At 36.5% G+C, this 14,597-nt stretch overlaps 1 protein-coding gene across 2 annotated transcripts in view; it reads left to right on the top strand.

Moving 5' to 3' along the window:
• The first annotated feature begins 2,162 nt into the window (after positions 1 to 2,162).
• Positions 2,163 to 14,597, top strand: part of LOC121422628 (ubiquitin carboxyl-terminal hydrolase 7-like) — a 53,479-nt gene continuing 41,044 nt past the window's right edge. For both annotated transcript variants that reach the window (XM_041617790.1, XM_041617788.1), the window contains exons 1-3: positions 2,163 to 2,648; positions 5,894 to 6,067; positions 13,198 to 13,300. In XM_041617790.1, coding sequence (XP_041473724.1) covers positions 2,585 to 2,648; positions 5,894 to 6,067; positions 13,198 to 13,300 — 341 coding nt within the window. In that variant the 5' untranslated portion in view covers positions 2,163 to 2,584. The remainder of the gene's footprint in view (positions 2,649 to 5,893; positions 6,068 to 13,197; positions 13,301 to 14,597) is intronic.

Genomic DNA, 14,597 nt, shown 5'->3' with positions numbered 1-14,597 from the left:
TGGCAAAGGTAAAAATGGCAGAGGTAAAAATGGCAAAGGTAAAATGGCAGAGGTAAAAATGGCAAAGGTAAAATGGCAGAGGTAAAAATGGCAAAGGTAAAAAATGGCAAACTTAAGGTAAAAATGGCAGAGGTAAAATGGCATAGGTAATAATGGCAAAGGGAAAAATGGCAAAGGGAAAATGGCAGAGGGAAAACTGGCAGATAAACATGGAAGAGGTAAAATGGCAGAGGAATAAATAGCAGCGGGAATAATGGCAGAGGTTAAAATGGCTGAGGTAAATATGATAATACTTGAGTTGGTATTTCTTATTTTTATTCCTGGACTTACATGCACGACCTTCTCATGTCAAATCGCTCTTCTGATATTCAAATTTGAAGAATACTTTGGATCCCAAATACTGTACTTAATTCATTACAGGGGAAATTCACACTGGCATAAAGTCTATAAAAATGATATTGGTGAGGGTTTTAGGGAATCCATCAAAGATTTAAAAAGCTACTAAAATTTGTAATGTTAATGGGGACGTCATTTGCGAGCAGTTTTCCCCATGTGGTGTAATAAAAAGTATCAATGAAACGTCACTTAAAAAAGAAAATGGTTTTAATTGTACCTCAAGTATATAAAAAGGTTAAACCGACGACGGATGGACCAGTGATATAAATAACATATAAAATATCACTGTACTTGTTTAGGGGTTCAATTCAGGGAAAACTTACACTAGGGGTATAACTATAGTTTTGTTTCCATGGCTTGTCAAGGGTCTGGTTTCACTTGCCAATACTTGTTTAGGGTGCTTTTCGAGACCCCATGGTCGCGCAGGGCAAGGTATCCACTCTTCAATTAAAAATCTCTACCAGAGTCTATGAAAAGATGCTTGCCTCTTTACTCATTTAGGGCAAACGATAAATTATCAGGATATTTGAATTAAATTTTCTGTTCAATGTTTTAGTTTATCACGCAGTCATTCTTCCTTCGATTTAATAATCATGCATCATCAGCACGATCCAACATCGGGCCACCACCACCACCACCGCATCATCATGTAGTGCCGACATCATCATCACCATCATCACCACCACCACATCATCATCATCACTCATCATCATCATCATCATCATCACCATCATCAACACCACATCATCATCATCATCATCATCACCATCATCACCATCACCATGATCATCATCACCATGATCATCACCACCACCATCACCATCATCATCATCATCATCATCATCATCACCATCATCAACACCACATCATCATCATCATCATCACCATCATCACCATCACCATGATCATCACCACCACCATCACCATCATCATCATCATCATCATCACCATCATCAACATCATCATCAACCATCTCCGTGGCCTTCATCATCTCCATCGTAATCAGTCAAATTATATTACCATTCTGCTGTATAAAATTAAATTTAAATCTAAATCATTGCGGTTAATTGTCATTTTTCTTTCAGCAATCTGCTTATGATGTCAATCCTCCTGCAAATTATGTTCGTCAGTATATCATTTGGTAGTAGATCATATATTTATATGGGAAGATATTTTTTACCATGTTTTTTTCTGTGATTCATCCCAACATTTTTTGAAATTATATTTATCAAAACAATAAATCAAATCAAATCAAATTATTAGATGCATTCTGTATAGAGCTAGCTTTATAAGCTGTGGGGGCCCGGGTGGGGCAGTGGGAGTGCCCTGCGCCATTAATGTGTTTTGGGAGCTGCATGGGTTTGAGCAATTCGATACATCAAAAAATTGTATTCTCATAAATTTTGTTTGCTTGTAATTGCTCTTCTCTTTCAGAACTTAACTGGAACTATTATTAATGTAGGCCTCTTTTCTTCTTGCTCTATTCTTGTTTTGTGTCATCTCTTTTATAGTTATAACGGGAGTTATAAGTTTAGGAGAGCTCCCCTCAAGTTATTGCATCAACTTCAATCACGATTAAAACGTATTTCGTTTTTTAGAGGAAAATATATCTGTTTTATTGAAGAATAGGACGACAGAATGCGCGTGATGGGGTGGAGAAAAGGAGAAATAATTATTTTGACAGAAATATATATAACTCCCACCTTTATGCTATGCTCCGAAAACAATTCGGTACTGGTATCCCATAATCCTTCACGAATCGCCATTTTGCGACTACACAATCCAGTCGCGCGCTAACTCCTATTCATTTTGTACACACAAAATAATCCCAATTTACTTTGTACAGAGAAAATTCATTCATCATGCATTGAATGGAGCTAGTGCGGCTGCATACACCTTGTGATACCACCACTGTGATGCGGTTGGATTTCTCATTTTCCGACACGGATTGACTCCTCAAAATCTGTTATTTTGGCTTGTCGTGTAGGAGGGAGACCCCTGCCAGCAGGGGAAATCAGCCGAGATTGGGCGGATCGCAAGTAAGCACGTGAAGGTGCCTCCAACGTCCCGAAAAGCACCCTCGTCGCAGGGCAGTGACAAGGGGTCAGATTCGGCGACGTCGGTCGTGGAATTGAGAGAGTCCGAGAAGAAAAAATCGAAGAAGACGAACAAGAGTCCCTCAGGCACGATGAACCACTACCCCAGCAACGAACGACCTCAGAGTGAGACGGAGGAGATGGATACCCAGGAGGGTGGGTCAAAAATCATTTCTATTATATTTTCCCCAGGTCTTAATTAAATGGGTGTGACTGAGTCAGTGAGTGTGAGACTGAGAGTCATTCTGGCTGGTATCTATTGAAAAAAGTTGCTTGTCATGATTGATTGACAGGTCATTGCCAAGCCCAAGGCCAAGACTAGAGTGACATAGCATTAGCAACAACATAATTGTCATTTGTCAATGCAATGCCATGCTTTACTTTGGCAAGACTTCCATATGTCCCCTCCACTAAAATTGAACAAAAATATATGGAGAAGCCTTGGTTTATCAAGAATTATCTAACATATATCTAGGGCCTAAAGATTTAAGAAGGAAAAGTTGGATACATACCAAAATATGGCTTTATTTTTTCAAAAATTCGAGTGTGTGTAATTCCCAATGGCATCGGTTTATTTAGTCAGAAAAATAAATACCCAATAGGTACTCTTGGAGAGTAGAACCGTTATGAAACCCATGGCTTTCAACAATTCCTGCTAGCTCAGACCTCAATGAGTAAGGCGACAGACTCTGCAGCGAGAGGTTCGAATCCAAGTTCCCACCGGAAGTAAGAAGAAAAAAGAGAAAGAAAGAAGGGGGTTTTAAAATTAGTGGAGGGGACATAAGATCTTAAGGAAGTCTTTACTTTCATAATTAATCAACTATCGTACCCAGTTACATGTAAGCCAGGGGGCCCCATGTCTGAGCTGCGGACACTAAGAATTAAACTTGTTATTTCTTAAACAAAGATTTCTTTAAATTTATAATCCATGCAGTCTTCATTTAATTTATATTCTTCAGAATAATTGCCAAAAATCAAATTTTTAAAAATAGATAATTGTGTGATTTTCATTATGAAAACCTGTCATGTCTGCGCACCCATTCACTTTGCACATGATTCAGACATTTTGATAAGAAAAGCTGCATTTTGACGTTTTATGTGAAACGCCCGAAATTCAATGTCAGATTTTTTTCTTAGTGAATATATCTGTGGTCCTGGTGGTGGTTGCTTTCATGTCTTTTATTAGAATCTTGCAGATACGACTCACGAGTATGAGCAGACAAGGGCACTGCAGACTTTGGGCACTTAATACACCATACATACATTCCCAGGATTCAAGAGGGGCTAGAGGGCGCTGCTAGGCATACAGTACATAAGTGTTGCGGACGACGCCAGCTTTACATTGTTACGAGACCTGTGTGAATGTAACTGAACCCCTGTTATTACGATACAGGATACCACCGTTGGTTTGGGCAAACACTGCATACATGTATAGCTAGAGAAGGCTCAGGCTGCCTGCTGCAAACTTTGAGTGTATGAACTACCGTACATCAAAGTAGATGTTGGAAAACATTACACGGGGCTTGGGGCGATTTTGCTCTCAAAATGCTCTTTAGGAGCCTTGGTAACTAAAAACGGAGCCCTGGAAAATTTGCATTCATTGCCATATTCGAGCTTATCCAATGTTGCAGATTTGTAGGCAGTATGTTGGTAGGGACAGTGATTTTCCGTTTCAAAAAATGGCCTTTTCCGTTTCAGAAAATCTCAAATTCCGTTTCAGCACGTCAGAAAACGGAAATTCCGTTTCCCCATAGACATTGTACACACGGAAAAGTGACAATTCCGTTTACACATTGAATAGCAAAATCAAAGCGCATACACTCGCACTGGCCAAAATTTGTATCTGCTACTGTACCAACAACACAATAGAATCCGTTCTAATCGGATCTATGCTAGTGTATTTAATGATTTTTCAAACTGATTTAGCATGCATACATCCTCACCTTTCACATAATTAGCATTATTTTACGGTGAAATTAAATTTCATCGATAATTTTGGGGTTTTTTGGACATCGTTATCATCAGTCAACGACTTTCGCCAATCCGCCATCTTGGATTTTAAGACCACGATATCGTGTTGTTACATCTTCAAACGTAGAGGGCAGCAACACACGACTGTGCAGTTGAGCGATCTGAAGCGATGTGAAGCTCAACCCGGCCGGCCGGGTACGATCGCGGGGTGCTATCGAGTGTGCTGATGTCGAGAGAAATCACGATGTGTGAATTGTCATGATTGTAGCGAAGTGAGATCGTGTTTTCTGGGGTTTTGTGGCCATTTAATATTCTCATTTTGTTGTTATTTTGGAGTAATTTCTGTTGCTATTCTGTGTAATTTGAGGGAAAATACGTTTTCCGTGATTTTCCGTTTGAAATGCCACTTTCCGTTTCAAAAGGCCTTTTCCGTGAATTCCGTCCGTTTTCCGCGATCGCGGAAAATCACTGTCCCTATGTTGGGATTATAGATCTTTGCAAAACTTGTTATTTTCTGTAGGTATTTGTGTATTTATAATGGATGTTTTAAAAATTTTGATAAAATGTTGGGTTTTATAGTTATTTTAGACTTGTTGCAGAAACTTCCCTCATCTTCAACTACTCTAAATTCTTGCATTAGCTTGATGTAATCACCAAACATCAACCACATTTCTTGAGTGAGCCATGGGCAGACACACAATCTTGCTCTCCTATGTTTCTCAGCGTTGATGTTGATTAGAATAATAGCTAACTGGTTGTTTTAGAGCACTTGATGACCTACATGTACATGTATGATGTAACAAGAGGACAGTACATGTATGCAATAGCTTGATTGCTCATTTTACGGGTAGACTGTCAGAAGCAGTTTAGCTTGTAATCTTTTTAAGAGTAGAATGATCAGACCCCAGATGATATCTCATTCGTTCAGAAGTCTCACCGCAGTCTCTGGCAATCTTTCAGAGTTCCTGTCTGGGGGTCTAGGTGTTATCGGTCTCTTGGTAAATTTTCAGCTGTCCTCAGGGTCCTACAGGAATCTTGCTGGAAATGTTGCTTTTGGTCTTTCAGTTCAGGGGTTTACAGAGCCATTCCATAGAGACGGCAAATTTCACTGATCTTGAAGACTGCCGAAACACCCTGTCAATTTGTCTTTAAGTGGTCTTTTAAGGGTCTTTGCTCTGTGGGATTGGGGGCCTATGGTGACTTTCAACAAGTTTGGTATACTTTATCAGACAAGAAAAAATAAGAATGAGTTTAGATTAATTTCGTCTAAGCCTTCTGCACATACCTGTAGACCTGTACATGTTGACATTTCTTTATGTATGAACAAGATAAAAATAAGTCTGCAAGTGCTCCTAAATATAGTCTTTTATAAAAATAGAGATAGATGAAAATGAAAGCTAGATCTTTATTGTTTTTCTTTCCTCTTTTAGCACCGAATGACAATATCCCTACCAAAGAAGAAACGTCCCCCACCCAACCCCTCGGGGATGATGTGGATACAGGAGGTGGTGGTGGGAGAGAAGAGAACCCTGTTATTATGAATGGGGAACTGACCACTGAACCAGGGTCAGAGGATCAAGACCAAGGAGAAAAGATGGAAGAAGGTAGGTGTGGTGTGTAGAGTTTACTCTAGGCTGAGATGATGTGGAAATCTTATCTGAATTGTGTAATAAAATTTAATAGTTCTACATTGAACATTACTTTGATGAAGTGAGCTGAATTTGTCACATCCTTTATTTTCTTTGAAAAATGTTTTGGATGAAGTTTAATGATCCAATCAAAATAATCCTAATCTTACACTTTGAATGAGTATTCAATCCTATTTACTATTAAATTTATACTACAGGAAACTATGATACCTTCAATAGTTTCCTGTAGTAGAAATTTAATATTAAATAGGATTATGACACTAAAAGAAAGCAATAGAAAAAATTGGGAGCTGACATTGTCTTGCTCATTGAATGAATAGTCATGATGACAAACTGTTGCACAAAGATAATGAAAAAGATATTAAGAAATAATACTTATGCCAAGGCTCCACATTAACTTTTTTTGGTGGTGGCCCGTTCGGGCCACCAAAACCTTCAAATAATTTTTTTTGGTGGCCCATTAGTAAAGTTTGGTGGCCCGAAAAATATAAAGAAAAACATTAATTAAAAATGAATAAAACAAACTGAAATATTCTGCAGTCACTACCACGTACCACTATTCTTTGTACATCTTGTATGTAAATCGTGCTTGCTGTTATTTTACTTTGCTTATTTTGTGGTAATATATAAATTGTTCTATCATTGTGAATATGAAATGATTGAAAGAGAATAAAAGAATTGTATTGCTCCTAGGTTGTGTGGACTTTTAATCTCCGTATAGACACACACTCATAATGGTAAAGTAAATAAATAGTGCATATAGCAAACTCAGATTGATTTACAAAACAATGATTTTTCCTTATCGTAAAACCTAGATTATGCAGGCCCCAAATCCAGTTTATTTTCTCTTTTCCAGCATATTATAGCAGGAGAAAATCACAGAAAATATGCTGCAGAATTTTAGAATAGTATATTGAAAAAAAAATTGTAAAAACGAATAAGTGAAATAAGACAAATAAAAAAATGAAGTAAGAAAAAAACAAAGAACAGGAAAAAAAATTGAGAAAAAACAAAAGAAAATGTAAGAAAAATGAATAAGACAAAATTATCAGAAAAAATGGGGAAATTTATTATTATTATTCAGTAGAAATATGTTCTTTAATCAGGCATATTCAATGGGAAGGGGTATAAATGGTTTAATCACTGTAAAAAAATGACAGAAAAAAATAAGAAAACGGCAAGTTATCTGGAAAAAACAGTGAGAAAATTCCTTCCCTATATTTGACAAAATGATGGAAAAAATTCACATTTCATATCAATAAAATGCCTTCCCAAAGTATTTACTTCCTTAAGAGTGGTTTAAGAAGTCATTTATAAACAAGAAAGAAAGAAGCTGTACAGCTTCGAAAATAAACCAAATATCAACATACATACAAATGCACATGTGGGACTGTGATGTACTCACCTATGTGTATTAATGCATTTGGAAATCGGTCTTTTTGAGTCAAAAGAGAGGTCATAATTCCTCCTTTTAATGCTTGCAAATTATCAGGTTTCAGTAATATGGACTGTAGAAGGGCATTTCATTGGTGTAAAATGTGACTTTGACGTAGATTTTCAAAGTTCTGGGGAAGATTTCTTAGCAGTAACATTTCGCATCGCAGCTCCCCGAGTCTGAATAGTCTGCTAGCGCACAGCCAGCTGCAGTGCAGTGGTTTCACGCATGCAAAGCTCAGCCAGACAGCCGGCACTGCCGGCTGAATAATAGTTACTGTATGCTAGCGGTAGGCCTACATACTGTCATGACTGTGCAATCTTTGTGTGTAGATTAACAAAAAAGGCGCATGACGAATTGACTTGCAATTTGAACTGTAGAAAGTTGATAAATGCATGCAAAATCGGGAGAAAAATTGCGCTACTTTGAAAATTATTGGTTGCCCGATTCGGGCCACCAAAACTTAACATTTTTCAATAATGGTTGCCCGAGATGAATTTTTGGTGGCCCCGGGCCACCGCTAATGTCGAGCCTTGCTTACGCATTGTCTTGCTCATGGAGTGTTACCCTGTTTCAGCCTAGAGTTTGAATTTATCCAATACCAACTGGGCAATGACAGTGTGTATAGTACCTGTTTGATTGGCCTCAAGAGTCACTCTTCCTTTTCTCATCCCTTTTATAATAATGACCAGTACACTGCTCCTTATTCTTCCATAGTTAGGATACTAACCTTCAATTTTAGTATTTTGGGGGCAAGGCCACTTTTTCTGTACACAGGGCTAATTATATTACAGCACAAATGAGAACATTTTTAAAAGGGCAGAAAAATATCAAAAGGCCAGTGAAAGGGCTATTGGGGGATCCATGGCCATGACACACACATACATGTACACACAACTAGTGCATCTTCATCACCTTGTAGCAGCTCTTACAGTGGAAGAAGAAGACCTTGTATTGATTAAAGCCCTGGAGCTGTGGTCTTGCAATTAAAGAATTCAATTTGTAGGGCTTCATTGTGTTTTATAACCAATCATCTTCAATTTTATTTATTTGGCTCCATATTTATAGAAGACATGCTCTATGTGAAATGTACTTAATTAAAGGGGAATGAAACCTTTGGAACAAATAGGCTTGTGTAGAAACAGAAAAATGAAAAATAAGAATTAAGAAAGTTTGAGAAAATCAGACAAATAATGAGAAAGTTATGAGCATTTGAATATTGCAATCACTAATGCTATGGAGATCCTCCCATTGGCAATGCGACAAGGATGTGTGATGTCACTGATGAACAACTTTCCCTTTGGTGGACTATAAAATACCCTCAAAATGTCTCTTTGCTTTTTCTTATGATGATACAAACTCTTTATCCATGATGTATTCTTAAAAAATATGTATTACATGCCCTCATGGAGAAAGAACACATGATCTATGGATAGATGTGATAAAAGAGGCAATTCAAGTGAAATATATACTAAAGTAATGAGGAGAGTTGTTCACAAGTGACATCACACATCTTTGTCGCATTGCCGATTTGCTATCTCCATAGCATTAGTGATCGCAATATTCAAATGCTCATAACTTTCTCATTATTTGTCCGATTTTTCTCAAACTTTTGTTGATCTGTTTCTTTGATTTTTCTGTTTTCACACAAGCTATCTTGTTCCAATGGTTTCATTCTCCTTTAAGTCTGCTTTATTGGAAATTTAGTAAAATGCAAGACAAATAAATTATGAAGGAGCGATATTGGAAATTTAGCAAATTTACAGGTAAATAGATGGAAAATAGTATTCATTGATAATCATAATCATGCTGCACTTTGCAAGTACATGTTCCACAAAATGTACTTAATGACTTTTGAGTTTGTGACAATTATTTATTACAATATTGCACTGCTTCAAGAGTAGCCATTTCTTTGAGAAAGAAGGTTTTATTTTCTAATGGATAAAAGAAAATGGAAGGAAACAAGTATCTGGCAATTATTTTTATCATGACACTTGTCAGAACATGCCTATAATAAGTTCATGTGAGGTACATGCCTACATGTATTGTGATGAAAATTCCATTCATTTCATAATAATATCAAAGGTCACAGAAAATGTTTGTTTTATGAATGAGTGAGTGTCGATGGGGGGGGAACTTCTACATAGGGGGGGGGGGAGAAAAGAATTATAGATCAATACAGAGTAAAGATTAAAATAAGTGCCAGTTTCCCAATTAAGCATGGGATATCGCAGGGAGTATTCCAAGTTACATGTAGGTGTAGCCGTGTAGGTGTACATATCTGTCAATGCATACTTTTACTTTACATTGGAATTTGCTTTGTAATGTACAATACAACAGTACAAATGTCTGCTAATTGCTATCCAAGCAAATTCTCATGTGTACCTTTTTCTAAACAAAATATGAATTTTTGTCAAAAGTATTTTCCTTTGACAGTTATGTATAAAGCAGTAATATACATGTAAGAAGTAAATTCATCACCCCCAAATTCCCTTTTTTTTTCAGAATATGGTGTAGGCCTACATGTACATGTACAATGTACTTCGATTTACATGATTGTATTGATGTGATGCATATATAGAGTACAAGTACTTTGTAGGGCTATACATGTACTTAATACCTGTCAATTCAGTAAAATAAATGCAGGAATTTTGTTTCTCTGCTGGGCCCATGTATTGATCACCATCTTTATGCATGGACATTTAGGGTTGATTTTTGTGATTTAATTGATCCAAATTGCAATCAGTTGTATACAGATCATTAACACCTGTATGATGTACAAGTGTATTGGTGTTCCCATGTTTGTTTGTACAAGCACTGGTGGATCCAGGGGGGGGGGCACATCCAGCCTGTGCCCCCCCCCCTTGAGAGACTCAATTAATTTTGAAGTATTTTATTATCATACCTGAGGACCTTTTTTTTTTCTTGTACAATTTTACCTGGAGAAATAACCTTCAATTATAGGTGAAAACTTTTTTTTACTTGTCAAATTTTTGTAGGGGGAAAGTGTGCCCCCCTCTTTTTCGAAAATCCTGGATCCGCCCTATGTACAAGTACATATAATATCTCTGCCTGCTCATTGACACTAAAAGGGGATGTTCACCAAGAAAAGTTTAGTGTGAAAATACCAGAAAAAATTATTAAAAAATGTTGGTGAAGGTTTGATGAGATTCATGGACTATGGAAGTTATTCTAAAGAATTTTTTTTTAATTTCTGATATACAAACAGCTGCCCCATGCATATATTTCATTTTTTTATGCTTCATGATGACTATTTTTTTTTCAGGAGCAGGTGTGAAATAATTTGTCTGTTGATATACTGAAGACACAAAAACCACTTATTTTGGGGGGAGAAAATTACATTTTATTGATTTTGATTACTACACGATATAGGTGAGCTTCTTGCATATGATGTCACAAAAAAAATTAATAACATTTTGAACATTTGATGCAGTTTCCTCTAACTTTCACCAAAATCTTTAATGATTTTTTTCTGCTATTTTTTCAATAAAAATATAACTTTTGTCCGGGTGAACTCCCCCCTAACAGCAAATTTGTAAGCACACTAGACTTATATACGTGTAGATGTTGAAATAAGAATGAATTAATGTGTGTGGTCTGTTCAAAGGCAGGTTTAGTATTTATATTTTTGTCTTGTTTCAAAGGGGCAAAAGAGGGGAATGGGGGGGGGGGGTACCGTAGCTAGTGGTGAAACATACATACAATGTAATACTTTGTTACTTTAATTGTAATTTTCTCCTTCAACAGTTCATTAAAAATATTCAGATCACCTTTTTCCTAATATCATGTGTCAAGAAAAATGATTGCACCCATATTTTGTCTTCTATGCAGCCATTCTTGTATTAGAATTTTAATTCACCACATGTATTGCACATCCTAGATTAGACCACTGACTTACATTGTACAGTCCATGTACAAGGCGTACTTTCTCACTGAACGCATCTCATAAATTTCTGTTTACCAATTAGTGTACATGGGGGAAATGGAAGCACCAATTTATGTTAGAAGAGGCAGACTAAGTGCCTATTGGGAATATGTCAGTGTAATGTAGGCATTTATCATCAGAACATGCAAGATAATGGCATCTTCAAGAAGAATGGTACATGCACTATACATGTAGATGACATTAACATCCATACTGCATACATGTACATGTAGCTGCTTGAATGTTTCAGAAAAAATGATGCAGTGTGTTGATTCGTTTAGGAATTTTCATGTTGCATCGTAACATTAGATTACCATAATTTGGAATTTATTTAAGTGTATTTCTAAATTGAAATGTACATGTAGGGCTACATGTCGTGCAAAACATTTTCTTGTAAAATTTAAAGTTTAGTAATATAATTTTTTATTTTGGAATCTTCCCCACTTGATACATGTACATTGTACATGTACAATACATGTACATGTAGTGCTTTCCAATGTAGGTGGGGTCACTGTCCTAGTTCTTATACAATATTCATTGCTCGTATACAGTAAGTACTTATAATGTAGTATGATGACTTGTGTACTGGTAGTTCCCTATATTCTGACTACACTTTCCAGTTAAAAAAAAAATAGATCAACATGTTTATACATGTATTTCAGCATGGAAATGTCTAGTTTAATGCTTGTACATTTCCCTGTTTTTCAGTTAATACAGACAAAAAATGTATTATGTCGAATAGTGTTAGATATTGGCGAATATAGAAATTTTAGATGGGAAATGAAAAGACTTGCTTGTTTAATCTCGTGGAAAAGATCATTTCAACACAAGAGTTAACAGCAAGTCTGGTTATTTCCCATGAAAATATTATTGTAGTATAATTGTACTACAGTGTATACTGGATGAAATCTATTTATGGTCTTTGATTTTGCATGCATGTTTAACCCTATATACATGTAACACAGGCTATTTTAAAATTGCATAGCATGGGGGGGGGCTGTTTTTGCCCCCTCAGACCTCAGCCATTGATCGTGTGATCGTGATATTCACATACTATCCACAATACTTGTGAATTATACCCAAGTTATTTAAATTTATTTTGAAATCAGTTAATTATGCTAATTAAAGCACAAAATCGTAATTTGGCTGTAAATCTTTAAATGTAGCCCCAAACTGCTAGATAAAAGTAATAAAATGAAATAATGCTTTTGGTCTGGACATTCTTCTTTATAGGATCATTATCAAATGTATATTTAAAAATGGCAGCCTAATTTTCTCTCATGTATTGCTTTTCAGTCATACATGTAACATGAAATTTATCACTGTTGATCAGTAAAAATAATACATTTATGAATTTTGGCTACATACATAATTAGCATTCAATGTGTATATGAAATCACGTTTTTGTGCAATTTTGGGTCTGACATGCCCATCTAAAAATTTGAATGACGATAAGTTTGTTAAGTAATAAATGTTTTTAAGTTACTGTGAAACCACATCTTAGGCACCCTCACTTTGTACATTGAGGGATGCTAAAAGACGTTTTCAATCTCACACTGCTAGTTCAAATTACAGATCCTATGTACATGTACTACTTTTCCTATATGCAGTTGAAGACAAGCACTGTTCAAATTGACCAACCATTGATAGGTTATTTATTGATACTCTTCTCTTCCTTCCTTTCCTCCTCTTTTTTTTCCTCAGATGGTAGTCGTTCAGAGGCCACTTTCTGCCACACAGTATACAACATCAGTAAGCTGAAGGAGACTTCACTCAGTCCACCGATCACTGTCAGGAATTTGCCATGGTGAGTGTATAAACCTGTATAGCGAGGCTTCCAAGCCTCCTCGTAAATTTGTCTTCCTGTTAAAGTGTGTTGATTAAGCGCTTCCAAACAAAGGGAGCAAATAATTTTTTTTAATAGCCAGCATTATTAATCTCTATCCAGTGAAATAATGGTTAAATGCAGGGCGCGACAAACCCGCTTGCCCGGGGCAAGTGAAAATGACGTGCGGGCAAGCACCTCTCAAAGTCAATTGCCCGATCGGGCAAGTGGATGTTGCGTCTTTTTTTTCTGTACCGTACCTCGTTTTTCCATAAATCATCCAAAATCCACACTCAAAATCATGAATCAGCCTTAAAAAATAGCAAGTAGCGCAGTTTCAAATTCCGAAATTGCGTTATTTTTTCTGTACCACGTATTTCCATACATGGTACCAGGTATGAAAAAAATCAATGCAATGGCCGGGAAACAGTTGAATGTAGTATAGGGGTCCATTATGACTACCACCATGTGCAATTTCTAATGCACATTTTCCCCCTTCCGATATCACAATTCTGTGATAAAATAATTAGAATTACACAGGAAATAAATCACAGAGTCTAGTAACCTCGCATTGGTGAGTTGTCATGTCATTCGGCTTTGCTTTTCAAAACAGCCTATTTAACATCCAAAATAACTTGCTGTATTTGTTAATTATAACTTAAAATTCATTTGTTTCCCTTTTGGAGGGGATGAGGTAAATATCAGACAATAAATCATCAAACAAAGCTCCATCTATTTTACAAGGCCGGCGGGAGGCTCACACACGTGCGCATACTAGCTAGCCAGTCTGAGCTCTGTCTCTCTGCCAGAGCTCTGGGGGACAATTCGCTCAGTAAAGGCCTCAATGATGGTGATTTTCTGTTTCAGACAGAGTTTACATTTCGGGTATATTATTCAAAACTTCCATTAAAGTTTGATGATTTCTTCATTGTCATGTATATTTAAGATATTAATGAATACATTCTCACCAAATTTAGACTCCCCCATAGAGAAATGCAATTTTCGTAGAAGTCTGCGTTTTCAAAGAACTTCAAGAAAAGTTAGGGTATGTGGGCCTTTATTACATGGCCGAGTATAGGTTATTGTACTGGAAAAGGCGAAGTAGAAATTAGATATTGAATTCATTTGTATCAAAGTTCAACTCACAGTCACACCCACACAAGCACACACACACACACACCCAAGATTCTAAGCATAGTGAAAAAAATTACTTAAAAATCATACAATATTAAACAATGTTACTAATAATTCATTAATAAGTGAACAGGTATTCCTCAAA

This window comes from Lytechinus variegatus, chromosome 10 (genome assembly GCF_018143015.1).
Source record: "Lytechinus variegatus isolate NC3 chromosome 10, Lvar_3.0, whole genome shotgun sequence".
NCBI classification, from domain to species: domain Eukaryota; kingdom Metazoa; phylum Echinodermata; class Echinoidea; order Temnopleuroida; family Toxopneustidae; genus Lytechinus; species Lytechinus variegatus.
The sequence above is the reverse complement of the archived record's forward strand: the minus strand, read 5'-3'. Positions and strand labels throughout refer to the sequence as shown.